The 22,811-nt window shown below is 48.5% G+C and overlaps 2 protein-coding genes across 2 annotated transcripts in view; one reads left to right on the top strand and one right to left on the bottom strand.

Annotated features, from left to right (window-relative positions):
* The window catches only part of LOC134529908 (bone morphogenetic protein 4), a 143,157-nt gene extending 126,983 nt beyond the window's left edge, over positions 1 to 16,174 (top strand). The window contains exon 3 of the mRNA XM_063364466.1: positions 14,743 to 16,174. Within this exon, the coding sequence (XP_063220536.1) occupies positions 14,743 to 15,491 (749 nt within the window). The 3' untranslated portion in view covers positions 15,492 to 16,174. The remainder of the gene's footprint in view (positions 1 to 14,742) is intronic.
* Positions 16,175 to 20,970: 4,796 nt separating this feature from the next.
* LOC134528835 (uncharacterized protein K02A2.6-like) overlaps positions 20,971 to 22,811 on the bottom strand; it is a 31,379-nt gene continuing 29,538 nt past the window's right edge. Inside the window, exon 3 of the mRNA XM_063362501.1 lies at positions 20,971 to 20,990. Within this exon, the coding sequence (XP_063218571.1) occupies positions 20,971 to 20,990 (20 nt within the window). The remainder of the gene's footprint in view (positions 20,991 to 22,811) is intronic.

The following is a 22,811-nucleotide window of genomic DNA, read 5'->3' as shown; positions in this document are numbered from 1 at the left end:
CAGAGGAACGTATAACATGGACAGCACAACGGCAGTTCATCAGTGCACATGCGAACGCAACAATGAAATTAAACAAAAATTCTGCCAACACAAAGATGACAACAAATCTGACAAAAGAAACTATTAACGATAGTACACTTCGCCAGAAGTCAACTTCTTCATATTGTGTGAACAGAATTTTATCAACTTGCATTAATTATTTTTGTCCCGTGATGTACGTAAGAATATTGCCCCTATGGTCATGTAACTGTTCACGGTGATTAAATAGTTCGTAATTGTGCTTACAGACATTAAAACCGGTGGAAACATGTGTTTTTGTATTGGCTGGTTAAAATAAACAGCACGGATTACAGAATACGTTACCAGTTGTCTGCAAGTATAACAACCAATCTCGTAATACTGTGTCCCCATTAGGAACAGTTCTTTTAAACATAGCTTGAGACAAAGTTATTTTGGCGTCTTTAGAAGTTCACTGCGATTTCGAAAAATCCATCATTATGTTTCGTTTTGGACGTTTTTGACGTGACAACGTCTAATAAATCGATGAACGCCGGCTGCACGCACTAAAAAGTGTCCCGTAACGCACAATGACCCGTTACGCTGTGTCCTGTTACGCTCATTGTACGCTTGCGCCGCATCTAGCTCTCTTCCACTCGATTGGAACAACCATCGATTTGACTTTTTCGAGGCACATTAAACTTGAAACACTCCCATTCGTTTCCTACTTTTCCTATCATCGTCCTATCCTTAACAGAATAACACAGATTGGAAGAAGTTAAAAAGCAAACATGTATAAAAGTTATAGTTAAAATAATCTCTTCGTTAAAGTAATAAACATATTTGAATTCATGAGTTCAAATAAAAGTAAATTTATCAGTTAAATTGTATATTTCATTTCACGCCTTCTTTGTACCCATACAAAATAGTGATAATTCAATAAAAATGATTCAATTTTATTCATAAAAGTATGCAATCATATCATCAATGTTTTGTTATGACGTCACGTTAAACTATCGTCCGTAAACCGACTTTACAGACAACCAATTTTTTTTTAAGAACTTTCGCAACGACTAAGTTTGACTTGATGTTCCGAGCAGCAGGAATGAAATTGTTAAGCCTACATCTGGCTCTGCGTGCGAGCTGGTTCCGCACTGCTGCTGTTGGACAACTTCAGGCTCGTCATCGAGGTTAACACTGACGCAAGATTGGTCAGTCTGTGTCTCCAGCAGGTCTTCTTGTGTCAAGTTAAACGGGGTCGGTGACGAAGTCGATGGTCTCGGCGAGTAACACTGACACTCAAGAGGATGGGGTTAAACTAGTCGAAGTAAAAAAAAAATATGTTCCTATTTTTGGCACTTTGTTAAGCAGCTCAAGTTCGTCAATCTGGTTTTTAGCAGCGCGTTTTTTATATTCAGCACCACTTAACTTTTAACTTATTATAACAGACCCAGAAACACTAAGAATTATAACGAAAATACAAAAAAAAAAAGCAGACACGCCCCACGCGTCTCAACTAGAACTGAGGAACAGAATTCAAAGAAGAGAGACTGAGACAGAGATGTTTTGTGTTACCCCCTCCACTGCGACATTCTCACAGCTGCCCACCCTGTCATTCCCCTCCTTTCCCGCTCGTCTGGCTTACCCCCTCCACCCCCCACTCGGCAACCTGCAATCGGTCATGTGTTCTCTTGCGACGAGTGCGGGGAGATTACACGCCTTTATGCTGCGCTTTAAATTATAGTATTTTAAGTAGCTTGGCTTCTGGGTTGTAGCCGTGTCCTTGTGTAATAATTCACCGACGTTTCGGTTCGACCTTACTAATGCTCCCTGATGATGGCGACTGCGATGTCTACCGAAACGTCGGTGAATTATTCGCCAAGGACACGGCTACAACCCAGAAGCCAAGCTAATTCAGACAATGGCCGTGAAAGCCTGCGAACATTATTAATATTATTTTACTTTTTTAAAAAAAATCAAAACTTTACTGCACGTTAAACTTATTTTTCCTGTCCCTCTTTTTACGTCCTATTTTGATCACAACTCAAATTCTCCCGCTCCTCGAAAACTGGCGCTCTGGGCAAATGCCCAGTTTGCCCATTTGTAAATTAGGGCCTGTCGGTTACCTATAGTTTTTACAATGGCATGTATATTGGTAAAATGAGAAATACAAGTACCTTTAAAAATAACGAGAAAATAAAGTATTTAGGTAGGTCCTCTGACGTCATGATGATTTTTTTCATTTTCCAGTCATCAATAATAGTTAAAGACTATTAATATAAGTTAACACTGTACCTTTGTTTATGGCAGGCGATGGGCTATGCAGGTGGATAATTACACAGCAGAAAGATCAAAGTAGAGTATACCCGATTATTCTTATGACAAATATTACTATACAAAGTTTTTTAAAACACAATAATGCTCTTAAAATGGTTTGTCGAGTTCAACTTGATCAATTGAAATCACTCGCCTCGCCAAAGCTAGGACAAAATAACCAATAACCATTAAGTATTGTAACCAAATAAAAGTTACCATTTATTAGCGAAAATGACTATTTTGTATACAATCTGCTATTATAAAATTACTATCGCAAAGTATAACAGGAATCCGTAAAAAAAAAAAAAGTTTAACTCTGCATTATTTACAACGAACATACAAAATCTGACTAGACGTCCATTATCATTGTCCAACTGACTACATAAATATAAAATAAACCATTGACTTCATTTGAAAAAAAAAAGCTATTCTTTAGCCATTTAAGAAAATTTATTTACAATGTCCAAATGCTCAGTAATTATTTCTGTAGCTCCCCGCTGATAATTGAGGGCGAATATGTAGACTTGACAGGCCTTGCTGCTTGTAGGAAGTGCTGGTCGCTCCCTCCCCCTTGGATCAGCTACTGCCTTGAGTAGCCAGGTCGGGTCATGGGGGTAGCAGCTCGCTCAGCCAGGGATCGCATCTCTTCTTGATGCTTCATAGCGACTGTGGCTGCTCGCTCCCGACTCGCTGCCTCCCCCTTGGATCAGCTACTGCCTTGAGTAGCCAGGTCGGGTCATGGGGGTAGCGGCTCGCTCAGCCAGGGATCGCATCTCTTCTTGATGCTTCATAGCGACTGTGGCTGCTCGCTCCCGACTCGCTGCCTCCCCCTTGGATCAGCTACTGCCTTGAGTAGCCAGGTCGGGTCATGGGGGTAGCAGCTCGCTCAGCCAGGGATCGCATCTCTTCTTGATGCTTCATAGCGACTGTGGCTGCTCGCTCCCGACTCGCTGCCTCCCCCTTGGATCAGCTACTGCCTTGAGTAGCCAGGTCGGGTCATGGGGGTAGCGGCTCGCTCAGCCAGGGATCGCATCTCTTCTTGATGCTTCATAGCGACTGTGGCTGCTCGCTCCCGACTCGCTGCCTCCCCCTTGGATCAGCTACTGCCTTGAGTAGCCAGGTCGGGTCATGGGGGTAGCGGCTCGCTCAGCCAGGGATCGCATCTCTTCTTGATGCTTCATAGCGACTGTGGCTGCTCGCTCCCGACTCGCTGCCTCCCCCTTGGATCAGCTACTGCCTTGAGTAGCCAGGTCGGGTCATGGGGGTAGCGGCTCGCTCAGCCAGGGATCGCATCTCCTCTTGATGCTTCATAGCGACTGTGGCTGCTCGCTCCCGACTCGCTTCCTTCCCCTTGGATCAGCTACTGCCTTGAGTAGCCAGGTCGGTTCATGGGGGTAGCGGCTCGCTCAGCCAGGGATCGCATCTCTTCTTGATGCTTCATAGCGACTGTGGCTGCTCGCTCCCGACTCGCTGCCTCCCCCTTGGATCAGCTACTGCCTTGAGTAGCCAGGTCGGGTCATGGGGGTAGCGGCTCGCTCAGCCAGGGATCGCATCTCTTCTTGATGCTTCATAGCGACTGTGGCTGCTCGCTCCCGACTCGCTGCCTCCCCCTTGGATCAGCTACTGCCTTGAGTAGCCAGGTCGGGTCATGGGGGTAGCGGCTCGCTCAGCCAGGGATCGCATCTCCTCTTGATGCTTCATAGCGACTGTGGCTGCTCGCTCCCGACTCGCTTCCTTCCCCTTGGATCAGCTACTGCCTTGAGTAGCCAGGTCGGGTCATGGGGGTAGCGGCTCGCTCAGCCAGGGATCGCGTCTCTTCTTGATGCTTCATAGCGACTGCGGCTGCTTCTCCCAGCACACACACTCGCCAGGTGACTCGCCTGCAGTGCCACGGGCTCCTCCCAACTCGCCAACTGGCTGGGATGTTCTGGTCGCCTCCCCGATCAGTACTCGCTGGGCGAGTGTGGACTCGCCACTCGAGCTGCCAGTCCTCCTCCTCCTCGGTGTTCCATTACTCGCTGCTGGGACTGCTGACTGGAGACAAGACCTACCAAGCGGGGGCCGCTCTTCAAACTCGCTCCTTGAACAATATCTTGGGCCGGGTCGTCTCACGGGTTTCAACAGCAACTTGCTTACTCGTCGAGCCAATGGGCAGCTTCTGCCACTAGCTCGTAGTGGACTCCAACCCGCGACCCACCGCAGCATCTCGCAGTTTGATTTCTCAGACAAATCATCCACCAGTCGCATCCCGACGTCATGTTTCATATTCGTCGCCGACTCGCTGGGCTCCGACCGATGGTTTCCTACTACTTTCTTCGATCAGCCAGGGTGTGTGCTGGACTGGTGACTGTCGTACTGTCACAGAACAAGGAGGTAAATAAAGAAGTGCGACTCCTACAGTGGAAACTGAAACCATGTTTCACGCGACATGTGTCGCTATCTGTTGGGCGGGCCCATAACTACCAGCAAATAAAAAATCGGAATAGAGATTCTCATACAAAGTTTTTTTTGTTATATTAAGTTATCTCCTTGGCGGCGCATAACTAATTTAATCGATGCGAAAATACTTAATGATGTTTTGTAATAAACCGTCATATAATCAATAAAGGAGTAGGAGGTGCAAAAACTCATTGTATTACACTTCAAAATTAGTGGCTACTTAAATAGAGTGAATTTTCACTGGTTTGTTTTCCTGATAATAGCTTATACATTACTTCTACTAATAAATTAATGCAGTTATGTCAGCAATATATTATGAAAGCTACTATCTAGCGGACGGGCCCATAACTACTTCAAAAAACTAGGTCTCAGTCTCGGTAAAGAGTTTCTCCCCCATGCGTACTGTGTTCACTCTTCCGCCTCCACCTCGGGGTGTTGTACACCCCACAGGCGCCATCTTTCCATTTGTTCTGGAATGTCGTATACACTTCCACAAGATACTAGGTCTAACACGTTTTTACGCAGTTCACTGACCTTCGTCACCCGTTAAGTTTCACTGACTACCAGTCTGTTCGCCCGGTTATTGGGGCGGAATGAAAAACTTACGGGCGTATTTGTTCTGTCACAAATATTTTTAACAGATATTTACAAAGTGTTATATAATGATTGTAAAAAGTTGAGCAAATGTTTGCAATTATTTTCACGTACTCGACCTTTTACAGCAATTATATCACACTTAGTAACTATCTGTTGAAAACTTTGTTACAGAACAACAAATGCAAGTTATGTATAGCAGATTTACAAAAAATCCCCTAAATAATGAAAATTACGAGAAAATGATAATATCAACATGGCGTATTAGACCCCACCTTGATGATACTGACAAAAAACAAAAATACGGTAGGCCGTCAAACAATTTTCGAATTTTGAGCATGAGTATTTTCGAAGTTTGTTCGGAGGCCAGAAATTATTTTGTCTAAAGCTGTCTGGTAACGAGTTTGCTGTCAAGATAATTTTAATTTATAAAGTTCTAAAACATCGCGTTTGGGGTTTGAATTAAATGATACTGGACCTTTAATGTAAAATTTTAAAATCTTTGAAGTTACCTAAGTGTTTTACGATTGTATCAACAATGATTATTAAGTGCATGATGCTTCTCCTTGTAAGTGACACTTGATCAGGACTAGTATTATGCGTTGCGATGAGTTTTATGAAAACACGCTTAGTCGGGAGCTGCCATTAGCAAACAAATCGATGTCAAATCTGTCAATCAGTCAATCAGTCACATACGGCACATTATGTTTCACATAAATATTACAGGAAAGTAGGGATACCACTCACAAACATTGCATTATTTCAAAAAAAGAGTCTAAAATATATGTGATTTATGATTTACTATTGCAAATAGACAGCAGTGCGATACAAACTTAAAGAAATATAAAATTAATGTAACCTATTCTGATTGTAGGATGTTCAAGACTTAAAAGAGATTTTACAAAAAAAAATTGGTTGTCTGTAAAGTAAGTTTACTGAAGATAGTTAAGCGTGACGTCATAACAAAACATTGATGAAATTATTGCATACTTTTTATGAATAAAATTGAATCATTTTTATTGAATCACTATTTTGTATGGATACAAAGAAGAAGTGAAATGAAATCTACAATTTAATTGATAAATTTACTTTTATTTGCACTCATTAATTCAAATATGTTTATTACTTTAACGAAGAGATTGTTTTAACTATAAATTTTATACACGTTTGCTATTTAACTTCTTCCAATCTGTGTTATTCTGTTGAAGATAGGCCGATGATAGGAAAAGTAGGAAACGAATGGGAGTGTTTCAAGTTTAATGTGTGCCACGAAAAAGTCAAATCGATGGTTGTTCCAATCGAGTGGAAGAGAGATAGATGTAGCGCAAGCGTACAATGAGCGTAACGGGACACTTTTTCGTGCGTGCAGCCGGCGTTCATCGATTTATTAGACGTTGTCACGTCAAAAATATTAATTTGCAATACATTGTAAGTTAGGATGACTGTTAAAGTGAACGGATGGTTGAAGACGTGTCTGGAACATGCTGACAGCACAGAGCACAGAGGTGACCAGGCGGAGGTGTGTTGCAGGAGCGGTGGAGCTGCTGGAGTCGCCACGTGCGAGTGGCTGAGGAGCACAACGTGTCTGGAACAGGCTGACAGCACTGAGCACAGAGGTGACCAGGCGGAGGTGTGTTGCAGGAGCGGTGGAGCTGATGGAGTCGCCACGTGCTTGTGGCTGAGGAGCACGGCGTGTCTGGAACAAGCTGACAGCACTGAGCACAGAGGTGACCAGGCGGAGGTGTGTTGCAGGAGCGGTGGAGCTGATGGAGTCGCCACGTGCTTGTGGCTGAGGAGCACGACGTGTCTGGAACAAGCTGTCAGCACTGAGACCAGAGGTGACCAGGCGGAGGTGTGTTGCAGGAGCGGTGGAGCTGCTGGAGTCGCCACGTGCTTGTGGCTGAGGAGCACGACGTATCTGGAACAAGCTGACAGCACTGAGCACAGAGGTGACCAGGCGGAGGTGTGTTGCAGGAGCGGTGGAGCTGCTGGAGTCGCCACGTGCTTGTGGCTGAGGAGCACAACGTGTCTGGAACAGGCTGACAGCACTGAGCACAGAGGTGACCAGGCGGAGGTGTGTTGCAGGAGCGGTGGAGCTGATGGAGTCGCCACGTGCTTGTGGCTGAGGAGCACGGCGTGTCTGGAACATGCTGACAGCACTGAGCACAGAGGTGACCAGGCGGAGGTGTGTTGCAGGAGCGGTGGAGCTGCTAGAGTCGCCACGTGCTTGTGGCTGAGGAGCACAACGTGTCTGGAACAGGCTGACAGCACTGAGCACAGAGGTGACCAGGCGGAGGTGTGTTGCAGGAGCGGTGGAGCTGCTGGAGTCGCCACGTGCTTGTGGCTGAGGAGCACAACGTGTCTGGAACAGGCTGACAGCACTGAGCACAGAGGTGACCAGGCGGAGGTGTGTTGCAGGAGCGGTGGAGCTGCTAGAGTCGCCACGTGCTTGTGGCTGAGGAGCACGGCGTGTCTGGAACATGCTGACAGCACTGAGCACAGAGGTGACCAGGCGGAGGTGTGTTGCAGGAGCGGTGGAGCTGCTAGAGTCGCCACGTGCTTGTGGCTGAGGAGCACGGCGTGTCTGGAACATGCTGACAGCACTGAGCACAGAGGTGACCAGGCGGAGGTGTGTTGCAGGAGCGGTGGAGCTGCTGGAGTCGCCACGTGCTTGTGGCTGAGGAGCACAACGTGTCTGGAACAGGCTGACAGCACTGAGCACAGAGGTGACCAGGCGGAGGTGTGTTGCAGGAGCGGTGGAGCTGATGGAGTCGCCACGTGCTTGTGGCTGAGGAGCACGGCGTGTCTGGAACATGCTGACAGCACTGAGCACAGAGGTGACCAGGCGGAGGTGTGTTGCAGGAGCGGTGGAGCTGCTAGAGTCGCCACGTGCTTGTGGCTGAGGAGCACGGCGTGTCTGGAACAGGCTGACAGCACTGAGCACAGAGGTGACCAGGCGGAGGTGTGTTGCAGGAGCGGTGGAGCTGCTAGAGTCGCTACGTGCTTGTGGCTGAGGAGCATGGCGTGTCTGGAACAGGCTGACAGCACTGAGCACAGAGGTGACCAGGCGGAGGTGTGTTGCAGGAGCGGTGGAGCTGATGGAGTCGTCACGTGCTTGTGGCTGAGGAGCACGGCGTGTCTGGAACATGCTGACAGCACTGAGCACAGAGGTGACCAGGCGGAGGTGTGTTGCAGGAGCGGTGGAGCTGCTAGAGTCGCCACGTGCTTGTGGCTGAGGAGCACGGCGTGTCTGGAACAGGCTGACAGCACTGAGCACAGAGGTGACCAGGCGGAGGTGTGTTGCAGGAGCGGTGGAGCTGCTAGAGTCGCCACGTGCTTGTGGCTGAGGAGCACGGCGTGTCTGGAACATGCTGACAGCACTGAGCACAGAGGTGACCAGGCGGAGGTGTGTTGCAGGAGCGGTGGAGCTGCTGGAGTCGCCACGTGCTTGTGGCTGAGGAGCACGACGTGTCTGGAACAAGCTGACAGCACTGAGCACAGAGGTGACCAGGCGGAGGTGTGTTGCAGGAGCGGTGGAGCTGCTGGAGTCGCCACGTGCTTGTGGCTGAGGAGCACGGCGTGTCTGGAACAGGCTGACAGCACTGAGCACAGAGGTGACCAGGCGGAGGTGTGTTGCAGGAGCGGTGGAGCTGCTAGAGTCGCCACGTGCTTGTGGCTGAGGAGCACGGCGTGTCTGGAACATGCTGACAGCACTGAGCACAGAGGTGACCAGGCGGAGGTGTGTTGCAGGAGCGGTGGAGTTGCTGGAGTCGCCACGTGCTTGTGGCTGAGGAGCACGGCGTGTCTGGAACAAGCTGACAGCACTGAGCACAGAGGTGACCAGGCGGAGGTGTGTTGCAGGAGCGGTGGAGCTGCTGGAGTCGCCACGTGCTTGTGGCTGAGGAGCACGGCGTGTCTGGAACAAGCTGACAGCACTGAGCACAGAGGTGACCAGGCGGAGGTGTGTTGCAGGAGCGGTGGAGCTGCTGGAGTCGCCACGTGCTTGTGGCTGAGGAGCACGGCGTGTCTGGAACAGGCTGACAGCACTGAGCACAGAGGTGACCAGGCGGAGGTGTGTTGCAGGAGCGGTGGAGCTGCTGGAGTCGCCACGTGCTTGTGGCTGAGGAGCACGGCGTGTCTGGAACAAGCTGACAGCACTGAGCACAGAGGTGACCAGGCGGAGGTGTGTTGCAGGAGCGGTGGAGCTGCTGGAGTCGCCACGTGCTTGTGGCTGAGGAGCACGGCGTGTCTGGAACAAGCTGACAGCACTGAGCACAGTGGTGACCAGGCGGAGGTGTGTTGCAGGAGCGGTGGAGCTGCTAGAGTCGACACGTGCTTGTGGCTGAGGAGCACGGCGTGTCTGGAACAGGCTGACAGCACTGAGCACAGAGGTGACCAGGCGGAGGTGTGTTGCAGGAGCGGTGGAGCTGCTGGAGTCGCCACGTGCTTGTGGCTGAGGAGCACGGCGTGTCTGGAACATGCTGACAGCACTGCAGCTGGGTGACCAGGCGGAGGTGTGTTGCAGGAGCGGTGGAGCTGCTGGAGTCGCCACGTGCTTGTGGCTGAGGAGCACGGCGTGTCTGGAACAAGCTGACAGCACTGAGCACAGAGGTGACCAGGAGGAGGTGTGTTGCAGGAGCGGTGGAGCTGCTGGAGTCGCCACGTGCTTGTGGCTGAGGAGCACGGCGTGTCTGGAACATGCTGACAGCACTGCAGCTGGGTGACCAGGCGGAGGTGTGTTGCAGGAGCGGTGTAGCTGATGGAGTCGCCACGTGCTTGTGGCTGAGGAGCACGACGTGTCTGGAACAAGCTGACAGCACTGAGCACAGAGGTGACCAGGCGGAGGTGTGTTGCAGGAGCGGTGGAGCTGCTGGAGTCGCCACGTGCTTGTGGCTGAGGAGCACGACGTGTCTGGAACAGGCTGACAGCACTGAGCACAGAGGTGACCAGGCGGAGGTGTGTTGCAGGAGCGGTGGAGCTGCTGGAGTCGCCACGTGCTTGTGGCTGAGGAGCACGACGTGTCTGGAACAAGCTGACAGCACTGAGACCAGAGGTGACCAGGCGGAGGTGTGTTGCAGGAGCGGTGGAGCTGCTGGAGTCGCCACGTGCTTGTAGCTGAGGAGCACGACGTGTCTGGAACAGGCTGACAGCACTGAGCACAGAGGTGACCAGGCGGAGGTGTGTTGCAGGAGCGGTGGAGCTGCTGGAGTCGCCACGTGCTTGTGGCTGAGGAGCACGACGTGTCTGGAACAAGCTGACAGCACTGAGACCAGAGGTGACCAGGCGGAGGTGTGTTGCAGGAGCGGTGGAGCTGCTGGAGTCGCCACGTGCTTGTGGCTGAGGAGCACGGCGTGTCTGGAACATGCTGACAGCACTGCAGCTGGGTGACCAGGCAAAGGTGTGTTGCAGGAGCGGTGTAGCTGATGGAGTCGCCACGTGCTTGTGGCTGAGGAGCACGACGTGTCTGGAACAAGCTGACAGCACTGAGCACAGAGGTGACCAGGCGGAGGTGTGTTGCAGGAGCGGTGGAGCTGATGGAGTCGCCACGTGCTTGTGGCTGAGGAGCACGGCGTGTCTGGAACAGGCTGACAGCACTGAGCACAGAGGTGACCAGGCGGAGGTGTGTTGCAGGAGCGGTGGAGCTGCTGGAGTCGCCACGTGCTTGTGGCTGAGGAGCACGGCGTGTCTGGAACATGCTGACAGCACTGCAGCTGGGTGACCAGGCAAAGGTGTGTTGCAGGAGCGGTGGAGCTGCTGGAGTCGCCACGTGCTTGTGGCTGAGGAGCACGGCGTGTCTGGAACATGCTGACAGCACTGCAGCTGGGTGACCAGGCGGAGGTGTATTGCAGGAGCGGTGGAGCTGCTGGAGTCGCCACGTGCTTGTGGCTGAGGAGCACGGCGTGTCTGGAACAGGCTGACAGCACTGAGCACAGAGGTGACCAGGCGGAGGTGTGTTGCAGGAGCGGTGGAGCTGCTGGAGTCGCCACGTGCTTGTGGCTGAGGAGCACGGCGTGTCTGGAACATGCTGACAGCACTGCAGCTGGGTGACCAGGCGGAGGTGTATTGCAGGAGCGGTGGAGCTGCTGGAGTCGCCACGTGCTTGTGGCTGAGGAGCACGGCGTGTCTGGAACAGGCTGACAGCACTGAGCACAGAGGTGACCAGGCGGAGGTGTGTTGCAGGAGCGGTGGAGCTGATGGAGTCGCCACGTGCTTGTGGCTGAGGAGCACGACGTGTCTGGAACAAGCTGACAGCACTGAGACCAGAGGTGACCAGGCGGAAGTGTGTTGCAGGAGCGGTGGAGCTGCTGGAGTCGCCACGTGCTTGTGGCTGAGGAGCACGGCGTGTCTGGAACATGCTGACAGCACTGCAGCTGGGTGACCAGGCGGAGGTGTATTGCAGGAGCGGTGGAGCTGCTGGAGTCGCCACGTGCTTGTGGCTGAGGAGCACGGCGTGTCTGGAACAGGCTGACAGCACTGAGCACAGAGGTGACCAGGCGGAGGTGTGTTGCAGGAGCGGTGGAGCTGCTGGAGTCGCCACGTGCTTGTGGCTGAGGAGCACAACGTGTCTGGAACAGGCTGACAGCACTGAGCACAGAGGTGACCAGGCGGAGGTGTGTTGCAGGAGCGGTGGAGCTGCTGGAGTCGCCACGTGCTTGTGGCTGAGGAGTACGGCGTGTCTGGAACATGCTGACAGCACTGCAGCTGGGTGACCAGGCGGAGGTGTATTGCAGGAGCGGTGGAGCTGCTGGAGTCGCCACGTGCTTGTGGCTGAGGAGCACGGCGTGTCTGGAACAGGCTGACAGCACTGAGCACAGAGGTGACCAGGAGGAGGTGTGTTGCAGGAGCGGTGGAGCCTGCACAGCCGCTACGTGCTTGTGGCTGAGGAGCACGGCGTGTCTGGAACACGCTGACAGCCACTGAGCACAGAGGTGACCAGGCGGAGGTGTATTGCAGGAGCGGTGGAGCTGCTGGAGTCGCCACGTGCTTGTGGCTGAGGAGCACGGCGTGTCTGGAACAGGCTGACAGCACTGAGCACAGAGGTGACCAGGAGGAGGTGTGTTGCAGGAGCGGTGGAGCTGCTGGAGTCGCCACGTGCTTGTGGCTGAGGAGCACGGCGTGTCTGGAACAGGCTGACAGCACTGAGCACAGAGGTGACCAGGCGGAGGTGTGTTGCAGGAGCCGTGGAGCCTGCACAGCCGCTACGTGCTTGTGGCTGAGGAGCATGGCGTGTCTGGAACACGCTGACAGCACTGAGCACAGAGGTGACCAGGAGGAGGTGTGTTGCAGGAGCGGTGGAGCCTGCACAGCCGCTACGTGCTTGTGGCTGAGGCGCACGGCGTGTCTGGAACAGGCTGACAGCACTGAGCACAGAGGTGACCAGGAGGAGGTGTGTTGCAGGAGCATTGGAGCCTGCACAGCCGCTACGTGCTTGTGGCTGAGGAGCACGGCGTGTCTGGAACACGCTGACAGCACTGAGCACAGAGGTGACCAGGAGGAGGTGTGTTGCAGGAGCCGTGGAGCCTGCACAGCCGCCACGTGCTTGTGGCTGAGGAGCACGGCGTGTCTGGAACAGGCTGACAGCACTGAGCACAGAGGTGACCAGGAGGAGGTGTGTTGCAGGAGCGGTGGAGCCTGCACAGCCGCTACGTGCTTGTGGCTGAGGAGCACAACGTGTCTGGAACACGCTGACAGCACTGAGCACAGAGGTGACCAGGAGGAGGTGTGTTGCAGGAGCGGTGGAGCCTGCACAGCCGCTACGTGCTTGTGGCTGAGGCGCACGGCGTGTCTGGAACACGCTGACAGCACTGAGCACAGAGGTGACCAGGCGGAGGTGTGTTTCAGGAGCGGTGGAGCGGCTAGAGCCGCCACGTGCTTGTGGCTGAGGAGCACGGCGTATCTGGAACACGCTGACAGCACTGAGCACAGAGGTGACCAGGCGGAGGTGTGTTGCAGGAGCCGTGGAGCCTGCACAGCCGCTACGTGCTTGTGGCTGAGGAGCACGGCGTGTCTGGAACACGCTGACAGCACTGAGCACAGAGGTGACCAGGAGGAGGTGTGTTGCAGGAGCGGTGGAGCCTGCACAGCCGCCACGTGCTTGTGGCTGAGGAGCACGGCGTGTCTGGAACACGCTGACAGCACTGAGCACAGAGGTGACCAGGCGGAGGTGTGTTGCAGGAGCGGTGGAGCCTGCACAGCTGCTACGTGCTTGTGGCTGAGGAGCACGGCGTGTCTGGAACACGCTGACAGCACTGAGCACAGAGGTGACCAGGCGGAGGTGTGTTGCAGGAGCGGCGGAGCCTGCACAGCCGCTACGTGCTTGTGGCTGAGGCGCACGGCGTGTCTGGAACAGGCTGACAGCACTGAGCACAGAGGTGACCAGGAGGAGGTGTGTTGCAGGAGCGGTGGAGCCTGCACAGCCGCTACGTGCTTGTGGCTGAGGCGCACGGCGTGTCTGGAACAGGCTGACAGCACTGAGCACAGAGGTGACCAGGAGGAGGTGTGTTGCAGGAGCATTGGAGCCTGCACAGCCGCTACGTGCTTGTGGCTGAGGAGCACGGCGTGTCTGGAACACGCTGACAGCACTGAGCACAGAGGTGACCAGGAGGAGGTGTGTTGCAGGAGCCGTGGAGCCTGCACAGCCGCCACGTGCTTGTGGCTGAGGAGCACGGCGTGTCTGGAACAGGCTGACAGCACTGAGCACAGAGGTGACCAGGAGGAGGTGTGTTGCAGGAGCGGTGGAGCCTGCACAGCCGCTACGTGCTTGTGGCTGAGGAGCACAACGTGTCTGGAACACGCTGACAGCACTGAGCACAGAGGTGACCAGGAGGAGGTGTGTTGCAGGAGCGGTGGAGCCTGCACAGCCGCTACGTGCTTGTGGCTGAGGCGCACGGCGTGTCTGGAACACGCTGACAGCACTGAGCACAGAGGTGACCAGGCGGAGGTGTGTTTCAGGAGCGGTGGAGCGGCTAGAGCCGCCACGTGCTTGTGGCTGAGGAGCACGGCGTATCTGGAACACGCTGACAGCACTGAGCACAGAGGTGACCAGGCGGAGGTGTGTTGCAGGAGCCGTGGAGCCTGCACAGCCGCTACGTGCTTGTGGCTGAGGAGCACGGCGTGTCTGGAACACGCTGACAGCACTGAGCACAGAGGTGACCAGGAGGAGGTGTGTTGCAGGAGCGGTGGAGCCTGCACAGCCGCCACGTGCTTGTGGCTGAGGAGCACGGCGTGTCTGGAACACGCTGACAGCACTGAGCACAGAGGTGACCAGGCGGAGGTGTGTTGCAGGAGCGGTGGAGCCTGCACAGCTGCTACGTGCTTGTGGCTGAGGAGCACGGCGTGTCTGGAACACGCTGACAGCACTGAGCACAGAGGTGACCAGGCGGAGGTGTGTTGCAGGAGCGGCGGAGCCTGCACAGCCGCTGCGCGCGGGCGCCTCCTTGTGGCTGTACTACCGCCTGGACGGCGTGCTGCCGAGGGGGGCGGAGGTCGACCAGGCGGTGCTGAGGGCGCTGGTGTCGACCACCGGGTGTCGCGCCGCCCACGTGGGCGCCTACCAACTGCTGGGCCGCGAGGAGAGACGCCTGCTGGAGCGGCGGCCCGTGTCCTGGGCGCCCACCTGGACGGAGCTGGACGTGACTGCGGCGGTGCGCGCCTGGGCCCGCAGCAACGCCTCGAACCTGGGGCTGGAGCTGGCGGGCGAGCGCTGCGGGGTGGTTGTAGCGGCCCCGGGTATCGTGCTGAACGTGCTGGCCGGAGACCCTCTCCGCGCCACCCGGGTGTCGCGCTCCGCCGCTCCCCCGGGTGCGGCCCAGCGCGGCGGCTGCCGCAAGGACCAGCGCTGCTGCCGCCACTCCATGGAGGTGGTGTTCAAGGAGCTCAAGGGCTTCGACTTCATCGTGCAGCCCAAGAAGTTCGACGCCGGCTTCTGCAAGGGCCGGTGCCCGCCGAGCTTCAACCCGGCGCACCACCACGCGCTCATACAGTCGCTCATCTGGAAGAAGAACCGGCAGCGCGCGCCCAAGCTGTGCTGCGCCCCTTACGAATTGTCCGACCTCGAAATCCTGCATCGCGACGAGCACGACGGCTCCAAGCTCAAAGTGACCAAATGGGAAGGGATGAGTGTCATCGATTGCAAGTGCTCTTAAATCTCCTTTCGGCTAGTCTTGCTCCGACTGATGTGTTTGCCAAATGAACGCTGCCGCGCCGCCTGTGTGCGGCGGATAGTTTTTGAAACATGCGTTAACTATTTCTTCGATTCCTCCAAAGATTTAGATGATTAATGTACAGTATTTAATCCAAAGTTTAGTTGAGCGAGCGTGGTGAATTTTTTTTTTTTAACGATGACGACGAACTGTCGATTAAAATTACGGGTTCAGTGGAAATTATTCAATGGAATTTAAGGTGTTAGAAATAGTGCTTATTTAGAGAAAGCTCTGTGCATTAACTTTGCGGTTTCTAAAGACTTGCCACAGAGTTCACCTTACTAAGCGACACTACGTGTTCTAGCAATAACCTGACTGTGATATTACTGTTTGTCTAAAGTTGATTGTAGTTCAATTGTAGAGGTGTAGTATTTATGTCATAGCATTCGCTTAAACGTTATTTATAATATGTTTAAATAAAGTGAATTTTATTTGTCGATAGTAATAACGATTCTGCGAAAAATTGTGTTTTTCAAAATCGAATAGTAAGCTTTCGAATTTAAGCTTCATAGAATAAATTTGGAGCAAGCAGATATATCCTACAAGTTTAGATATACACAATTTGAACAATTTTAGTGTTATTTATCCTAATATTTTGACTGATTGCAAGTAATTTTTTATGAGAAATCTGGAATGTGTAAAATTGTTCAGTCAAGTAAATAAACATTAAATAAAGTATAGTATATTCAAAACATTTTCGGTTACGCTTATGAAATTTTATGAAATTTATATTTGAAATTTAATTTGCATCTTAAATTTAAAAAATGTTAATATCAGAACAAATTACTATTTATGCTCACAAATATTAGATGTTATTTGAACATTATTCAGGGAAATAAGCTGTTTGTCCTAATTGTAGTGACGACGTTGTTGACTGCTTTAATAATGAAACAAGTATAAAGTATTATTTTAAAAAATGTATTTGAATCTGTTTGTTTAACTTCTGAAAATGTTAATTGAAAAATTATGTAGTTATATGTAAAAAAAAAAACTTTTCATCAACTAGATATTCTCTGAGTAAGAGAAGTGTTTTTTCCTCATGTCTTTCGTACACATGTGCTTTTTGCATATATGTATTGTATTGAACCATACGAAATTAGAAATGGACAAATGAAAAAAGAAATGCTAATGTACCCGCATAGTAATAAGTATGCCAAAAATAAGGCCCATGTTTAATATTAAATTCATCGTCGTAGTTTATAAATAAATAAAGCCTATAGACATGATTTTAGCTTGGAATATATATATTTAGCTGTTAAACGTATTACGATACTAAAAACAAATCTCTTCAAGGCCGTCCGAATATTTTTATCGATGAATTTCTAGCTTTTCGGTGTACACTTTTTGGCTACAAATTTTTGTAACAGTTTACAAATAAAATTAAATACAGTTATTATTTTACCTTCATTTTATATCCTATTTAGCATGTAAAAAGAATCGTTAGATATGTTTGAATCTTGTGAATCGAGTTAAAAAAAAAATACGGTTTCATTTACATTTGCAGAGAGGTAAGTTTTTAAAGTTGCAGCATAGCGCCTGAAAGCTCTAGCGCTCCGAGTTCTGTTAAAGAAGTAGGAATGCAGCGATACCAGGTCACAAGGCCAGCGTGATAACCATGGGCTTCGGGAAAGTTCTTCTTCTTCAAAGAAATGTTTCGGATCTTAGTTCTAACGTAGTTTATTTGAATGGCTAAATTCCAACGCTTTTAGATGTGACAAGAGGTAACAAAGTTTCACGACGCAAGAATGGTTCCCCATTGAAAATAAATACCTGTCTCACAAATAAAACGTTGTGACTTTTAAGATATTATTAAAAACGCTGGCTTAGTACTAAAAAAAATTATTAGCTTTATTTACAAATTTAAATGTGTTTTATTTACCTCATTTTAAATTATCAAAAACATTTAAAATTTGTAATAAAACGATTAAAATGTTTTGTGTTGACTGAAATATAGCTATTCCGTAAGTTTATAGTAGTAACTTTTGTATTTAAGTATAGTTCGTATAGTTTGTTAAGCCAACAAAGCCAGAACTGACGTATTGGCTTTTGATATTAACTGTGTATTGTATATAACAGTGAATGTTATTTTATATATTTTTAATGTTGTGTATTAGGTATTGAATAATTTTTTGAGCAAGTTGTTTATTTATTGAAATAAATTATTATGTCTTAAATTTATGTCATGTCTTTATTTTCTCTTGGCTTCCCTCGCTATATTAATACTTGGATATGAATTTTATGCAATATTCGTAAACTGCCTACAGTATCTGCCTAGGTTGTACGTCTATCTACTTTAAGACCGAAGGCGTTCATTATGTTTATTATTTATACTTGCCCCACATGTTTGTTTGCAACATATTCTACCGTGTTGACTCATATAAATTTGCAGTGGTTTTCGTTTTCGTAACAAAACAAAAAAAAAAGTTTTGGTTTGTCAGTGATTATTACGTTTCTCAGTATTATTTTCCTGTGGTAAATTAATCCATTCCCGGTTCTTTTTTGATGACTGAGAGGATCATAAAAGGGCATCTAATCATTGCTATTTTCTGTAAAAAAAATACTAATGTCCATGCACTAATTGATAGTCTTGTCTTGATTAATTCTGGTTTCAGAAGATATTTAGGTTTTTTTGAATAATTTTTTCTATGGTAAATCTAAAAACAATCTCTAAAAAACTCTTAATAAAATACATTTTTTGATCTTTGATTAGTAGTAAGTTCATACAATGTTGAAAGACGACAGGTGACGAATGCAATGTGTTCCTTGCATGCACACCACATCTGGACTCCGCACACACTCGACACAGCGAGTTACATAGCGCTGGTAGCGCTAGTATAGCTGGTAGAGCTGGTAGCGCTAGTATAGCTGGTAGGGCTGGTAGCGCCGCGCCAATTGCTAGGTGTGTTCCTTGCATGCACACCACACCTGGACTCCGCACGCACTCGACACAGCGAGTTACGTAGCGCTGGTAGCGCTAGTATTGCTGGTAAAGCTGGTAGCGCTAGTATAGCTGGTAGCGCCGCGCCAGCTGCTAGGTGTGTTCCTTGCATGCACACCACACCTGGACTCCGCACGCACTCGACACAGCGAGTTACGTAGCGCTGGTAGCGCTAGTATTGCTGGTCAAGCTGGTAGCGCTAGTATAGCTGGTAGCGCCGCGCCAGCTGCTAGGTGTGTTCCTTGCATGCACACCACACCTGGACTCCGCACGCACTCGACACAGCGAGTTACGTAGCGCTGGTAGCGCTAGTATTGCTGGTCAAGCTGGTAGCGCTAGTATAGCTGGTAGCGCCGCGCCAGCTGCTAGGTGTGTTCCTTGCATGCACACCACACCTGGACTCCGCACGCACTCGACACAGCGAGTTACGTAGCGCTGGTAGCGCTAGTATTGCTGGTCAAGCTGGTAGCGCTAGTATAGCTGGTAGCGCCGCGCCAGCTGCTAGGTGTGTTCCTTGCATGCACACCACACCTGGACTCCGCACGCACTCGACACAGCGAGTTACGTAGCGCTGGTAGCGCTAGTATTGCTGGTCAAGCTGGTAGCGCTAGTATAGCTGGTAGAGCTGGTAGCTCCGCGCCAGCTGCTAGGTGTGTTTTTTGCATGCACACCACACCTGGACTCCGTACGCGCTTCACACACAGCAGCAAGTTCTGGAGCGCTGGTAGCGCCGCGCCAGGTCCCAGGGGTGGATGAAGAATGTTATGAATGAAGTTTGGAAATAGAAAGCCGAGGTTTATTTTTATCTTCGTGAACTCACAATGAACCATTTACGTTGCGCGCCATAAAAATAATCGTGTGAGTCAAAGCGAGGGGCTGTCGGGTTCGCCAGCAGGGCGCGCTCCGACGCCGACCTTTGACCTTCCCGCCACGCCCGCGTGTCTGCTGGCTCGCGAGGCGCGCTTCGTGGCTCGAGATTGCCTATCAGAGGGAGGTACGCCCCACTAGGGGAGGTTCATGCCACACCTAGTCTTGAGCCGCTTGCACTCTCTCATCTCTTCACTCCACAGCGTTCAAGTCTCTGGAGTGCAACGATGTGGATTACTTACGAGACTTCTCAGCCAATTATTTTCATTCGAACAATGAGAGTAAAATAGTGAACGAACTCTATAATGCCATTCTAGCGGTTTATAACTTATTTTTCTTTGTGTGTGGGTTGCCATAGTTCCATTAGCAAAATATTACAAAGAGTCTTCGAAACATTTTTACGGAATACGTATATTAAAATGTCTCAACTGCATGAGAAAATGCTTTAAAAAGGAGTAAAATATAAAAAATAAGAAAAAAATGTATTGTAACTGACTTAAACATAACACTTGCATTGGGGTTCTTGGCTTTGGTCCTAGATGGATTACTAAAAACCAAATGTTAGCACATTCATCCCACATTGGCAACTAGGTAACTGCTCCCTGATGATGGCGTCTGCAATGTCGACCGAAACGTGCCAAGGACACGGCTACAACCCAGATGCCAAGCTACTTCAGAAGCCTGCGAACATTATTAATGAATACATTAAGTTCATTGTGGAAGTGGAAAATGAAGGTACTTTACCTTTCCTGGTTGTTATCGTCAATATAGGTGGTAGCACATTAAAACACAACAATGCACAGAAAACCTACCAACACTGAAATACCTAAATTAAGCTACCAACATCCTCCAATCCACAAGAAAGCAGCAATCTCCACACTGATCAACAGAGCACAGTATATCTGCGAAGTATCCAGTATAAAAGAAGAACTGAGATTTCACTTTGGCTCGGGTAGCTGATGGTTACATAAAAGACAGAAATAGCAAGAGTCATTCACAGAAAAAACAGTACCGCAAAGATAATTTTGAAGCACTACCATACATGAAGGGGACTGCAGAAAGAGTATCCAACATACTACAAGAACATAACATCAGAACAGTTCAGAAGCCAGTCAGTAAACTGAAGACAATCTTAGGCACTCTGCGAAAGACAAAGAACTACCTAATAACCTGACAGGAGTTTATAAAGTGTCCTGCTTCTGCAACAAGACAACAAGACCCTATGTAGGACAAATTGGCATAAGGATCTCTGCTCGCGTAAAAGAATATTTAGCAGATATCAAATACAAAAGAAACCGTTAAGCCATAGCACAGTTCTAAAATGAAACAGGACATGCAAAATCCACTTCGACCAAGCTCAACTCAGTTTAAATATTGCCAACTACAACCAACCACAGTCTGATCAGATAAGCTACAGAAATAAAAAAAAACATCCTACAACATCAACAGAGAAGATGGCTACAGGCTAAGTAATATATGGCATTCTTTTTTTTACGATAATCATCAGCTGTCACAATACAGGAATTAGTCAAGCTTGCTGCACCTACTAAGCAGATGCCTACTGATTGGCCAGACTTATATAAACAACAATGCATCAGGATAACAATGCCTCAGGATCTAATCGCTCTTGCTAAAGACTGCAACAAGGCACACCAAAACGTCAGGGCACATTCTCATTTCCACGTACGCGGCTTCAACCCAGAAGCCAGAAAGTAGCACGCAAGAGGCCTGCTGCCATTTTGGAATGTGAGGTGGTGCATTTGTTACGTATATTCAGGCTTTTATTTTCCAATTTCCTAGGATTTTGTTTAGATTTTTGAAGTGAAAACTTCTATAGGAAGGTTTGGATGGGGAGTAAATTCATGTAAGTCGTCATCGACATGGTCACGTGACGTGAATGGTGTGTGTGTGTATCTATATATATATATATATATATATATATACACATATACATATACATACACACTCAGTGGTGCGCGCGCAGCCAGTACGAGTTTTCAGTCCCTGTACATCAGTGCTGTGCATATGTGAATCGAATGTGTGTATACAGTGTTCAAATTGTGTTTTTGTACAATTTTTATTTTAAATCTTAAGTATACGATTGTTGTGCAGTAATAAGTGAGTATAAGATATATTAATATTCTCATATATATACATAGTTTGAATAACGAAGAAAACGGAGTCTTTGTAGCAATATAACCTAAAAATTAAGAACATCATTATTTTTTTTTAATACCGACAATTACTATGCAATGCGAATTTATAGTAATTTAGGAGTTATTTTACTAACGTGATAAAACAAATTTGCTGTGTGATAATTAATTTGGATATTCAAAAATAACAACTGTTTGTTTATAGTTTATAGTTTTAAAGTTTTCACTACTATCGGCAGTCCTCACGACTGCTTTGAAATTTTTTTTAATACTTAAGTAAATCCAAGTTTAAGCTACATAATGGCATCAGATAAGGCATTTAGATGAAACGACCCTTCTTCAAAGAAATAATACCTCCGATTTGTTTTATAATTTTGCCGAAATATTCTTTTTTTTAAATTTCAAGATGTAAATTCTCCCTCAAAAATAAAATATTCTCAAAGTTAAAAGTAAAGTTTGGAAAAATTTAAAGACTAAAATAATTTCTTCAAAGATGTGAAATTTAAGGTCATCCAAGATTATTGCCGTGACGTCACAAATCCAAACTGGAGACTGTATTCTTGAATTCCTCCTTAATAAAACGGTGATCAGATCTTTTTAAATTCTAAATTATACTCACTACCCATATAATACGACCTCGACCTTGACGAATATAATACCTATTATTGTGAAGCCTTTACTTGATCTTTACCACGATCTTCAGTTCTACAAGTACTTAACCTATTTACAACTGGTCCCAAAAGATCTTCCAAAATCTAGAAAAATAAACCTTGATATTCCGATTATAAACCTTTAAACTTGACCTTGAAAAAAAATTTAAAATTGACCTATCAAGAAGTAACAGAAAATATTACTTTCTTTTTAATCAAAGAAGTTATTTGGTTTTTGGGCATTCGCCATCCTGGCCTCAATATTGATTTACGCAATACATATACTCCACCATATTTGATTGAAAAAAATTTATTTTTAAATAAATAAATAATTATAGAAAATGTAATGAAAAATGTATAAGTACAAGATTCTTAAGTTTTAATTTTAATGGATGTCCATATATAAATAAAGTATTTGAGTACAAATTCTTTTTGTTTTGGATAACATTTCTCGCCATAATATTATCAAAAAGATGATATGGGACTCTCTCCACCAAGATTCTACTAAATGCTGACAATTTTTCCGTGCTTATTTCTTCAGCCATGAACTTGACAACTTTGTGTAACTACCTAAACGTTATACATACTAATAGTAAAACTGTTCGAGGCAAAAAGTCTGTACATTGGATGAAATTAAGAAAAAATATTGAAAACG

The sequence above is a fragment of the Bacillus rossius genome, chromosome 2, assembly GCF_032445375.1.
Source record: "Bacillus rossius redtenbacheri isolate Brsri chromosome 2, Brsri_v3, whole genome shotgun sequence".
Classification (NCBI taxonomy): Eukaryota; Metazoa; Arthropoda; class Insecta; order Phasmatodea; family Bacillidae; genus Bacillus; species Bacillus rossius.
This window is presented reverse-complemented; position numbering and strand designations above follow the sequence as displayed.